A 1,903-nucleotide genomic window follows, 5' to 3' on the forward strand; every position below is an offset into this window, starting at 1 on the left:
AGACGAAGATCCAGAAGCAGCAGCAGCAGCAGGTGTGGTGTATCTACAGCCACCAGCAGCAGCAGAAGCAGAAGATGCTCTATGGGTAGGTAATTTGCTGCAGTTAGTACAAGGAGGAGGAAGAGGTGTATTCCGTGCTGCTGCTGCAGCAGCAGCAGCAGCAGCAGCAACAAGACAGACAACAAACAAAAGGCAGCAGCAGCAGCAGCAGCAGCAGCTAATGCATCTATGGGGTACACCTAAGGAGGAGACAATCTGCTGTGTCTGTGGGGAATCAATTAGCGAAGAAGACGAAGCAGAAGCAGCAGCAGCAGCAGCAGCAGCAACTGCAGCAGCAGCAGCAACTGCAGCAAATGCAGCAACTGCAGCACCAGCTTGTCTTCATAAGCTACACAATTGCTGCCGCGAGCTGCTGCTGTCTGAGGGCAGCTGCTGCTGCCCTTGTGCTGCACTCTGGCCTCCAAGTAGCTGTACTGGGCATGCAGAACAGCAGCAGCAGCAGCAGCAGCAGCAACAGCAACAGCCGCAGCAGCAGCAGCAGCAGGAAGCTATGGTACCATCAGACTCTTTGCGTCAATTAATCCTAAAGGTCTGCGAAGGTATACTAGAGGCATATGGTTTGCTGCAGCACTTGCATGCAACAGCAACAGCAGCAACAGCAACAGCAGCAACAGCAGCAAGAGGAGAGCGCATGCAGCCCCAAAAAGAATTAATATTTAATATAAAGGCAGAAGATATAATTATTTATATAAATAAAGAAGGAATTCCTTCTGTATGTATAGATGTAGCTTCTCCTCGTTTGCTGCGTCAGGCTCTCCTTCCTACCAGCAGCAGCAGCAGCAGCAGCAGCAACAGCAGCAGCAGCAGCAGTATGCTAGCTACTGTATTAGAGGAAATTGTTGCGCTGCTCCTTACTAGAGGAGCAGCAACTAATGCACATCTAGGGGAGGAGCTCCCTCTTGTTGCTGATTTATTTAGGGCTATATGGAGGTGTCCTAGTACAGATGCAGCAGCAGCAGCAGCAGCAGCACCTGCTGCTGCTGCAGCTGCAGCAGCAACAGCAGCTGCTGAATACTGGCAAAGATGCTGCTGCAGACCCTTCTTCTGGAGCAGCAGCGAGAGACTCAGCTTCCTGCAGGCAGCACTGGCCTTAGCACATATACCCCCGCAGCAACAGCAGCAGCAGCAGCAGCAGCAGCAGCAGCAAGAGCAGCAGCAAGAGCAGCAGCAGCAGCAATTGGTTCTGCTGCTTGTACAGCATGCAGATAAAGTACTTGGTCATCATTTAGAGATAGAAGCACCAAATCTTCTTTTGTCTCTTCTTTCTCTCTCCTTAATACATAAAAATACCATGAATGTATGTATTTATTTATTTATTTATTTATTTATTTATTTGCTGCTGCTCCTGCTGCTCCTGCTGCTGCTGCTGATGCTGCTGTTGTTGGTGTTGGTGTTGTTGCTGCTGCTGTAGCAGCAGCTGAAGGAACAGAGGTTGTAGTTGCAGCAGCAGCAGCAGCAGCAACAGCAATTGCAGATTTATTTTTATTATTAAATAAATAAATAATTAATTAAATATTTTATTTATTTATTTTATTTATTTATTTATTTATTTTATTTATTCTTCTTATTTTATTTATTTATTTTTTCTTTTTTTGTTCTTTTTGTTTGCAGATGTTGCATGCAGCCCCAACATTGGCGTCTTTGCGGCCCTCTCTATTAGGTGTACAATTAGATTAAGTAAATAAATAAATAAATAAATAAATAAATAAATAAATAAATAAATAAAATAAATAAATAAAATAAAATAAATATATAAATAAATTTTTTATAAGGAGGAAGAAGGGATATTTAGGGATTTTATATATATGCATGCATAAAAGGAGGAGGAAGAAATAAATAAATA

At 43.6% G+C, this 1,903-nt stretch overlaps 1 protein-coding gene across 1 annotated transcript in view; it reads left to right on the forward strand.

Annotated features, from left to right (window-relative positions):
* EMWEY_00031270 (zinc finger (CCCH type) protein, putative) overlaps positions 1–581 on the forward strand; it is a gene marked incomplete at both ends in the record, with an annotated part of 4,856 nt that extends 4,275 nt beyond the window's left edge. Inside the window, 2 exons of the mRNA XM_013478336.1 lie at positions 1–89; positions 283–581. The exon at positions 1–89 is cut by the window's left edge and continues 984 nt beyond it. Of these exons, the coding sequence (XP_013333790.1) occupies positions 1–89; positions 283–581 (388 nt within the window). The remainder of the gene's footprint in view (positions 90–282) is intronic.
* Positions 582–1,903: the final 1,322 nt, after the last annotated feature.

Source organism: Eimeria maxima, genomic scaffold (assembly GCF_000499605.1).
Source record: "Eimeria maxima Weybridge genomic scaffold, Emw_scaff393, whole genome shotgun sequence".
In the NCBI taxonomy this organism is placed as follows: Eukaryota; Apicomplexa; class Conoidasida; order Eucoccidiorida; family Eimeriidae; genus Eimeria; species Eimeria maxima.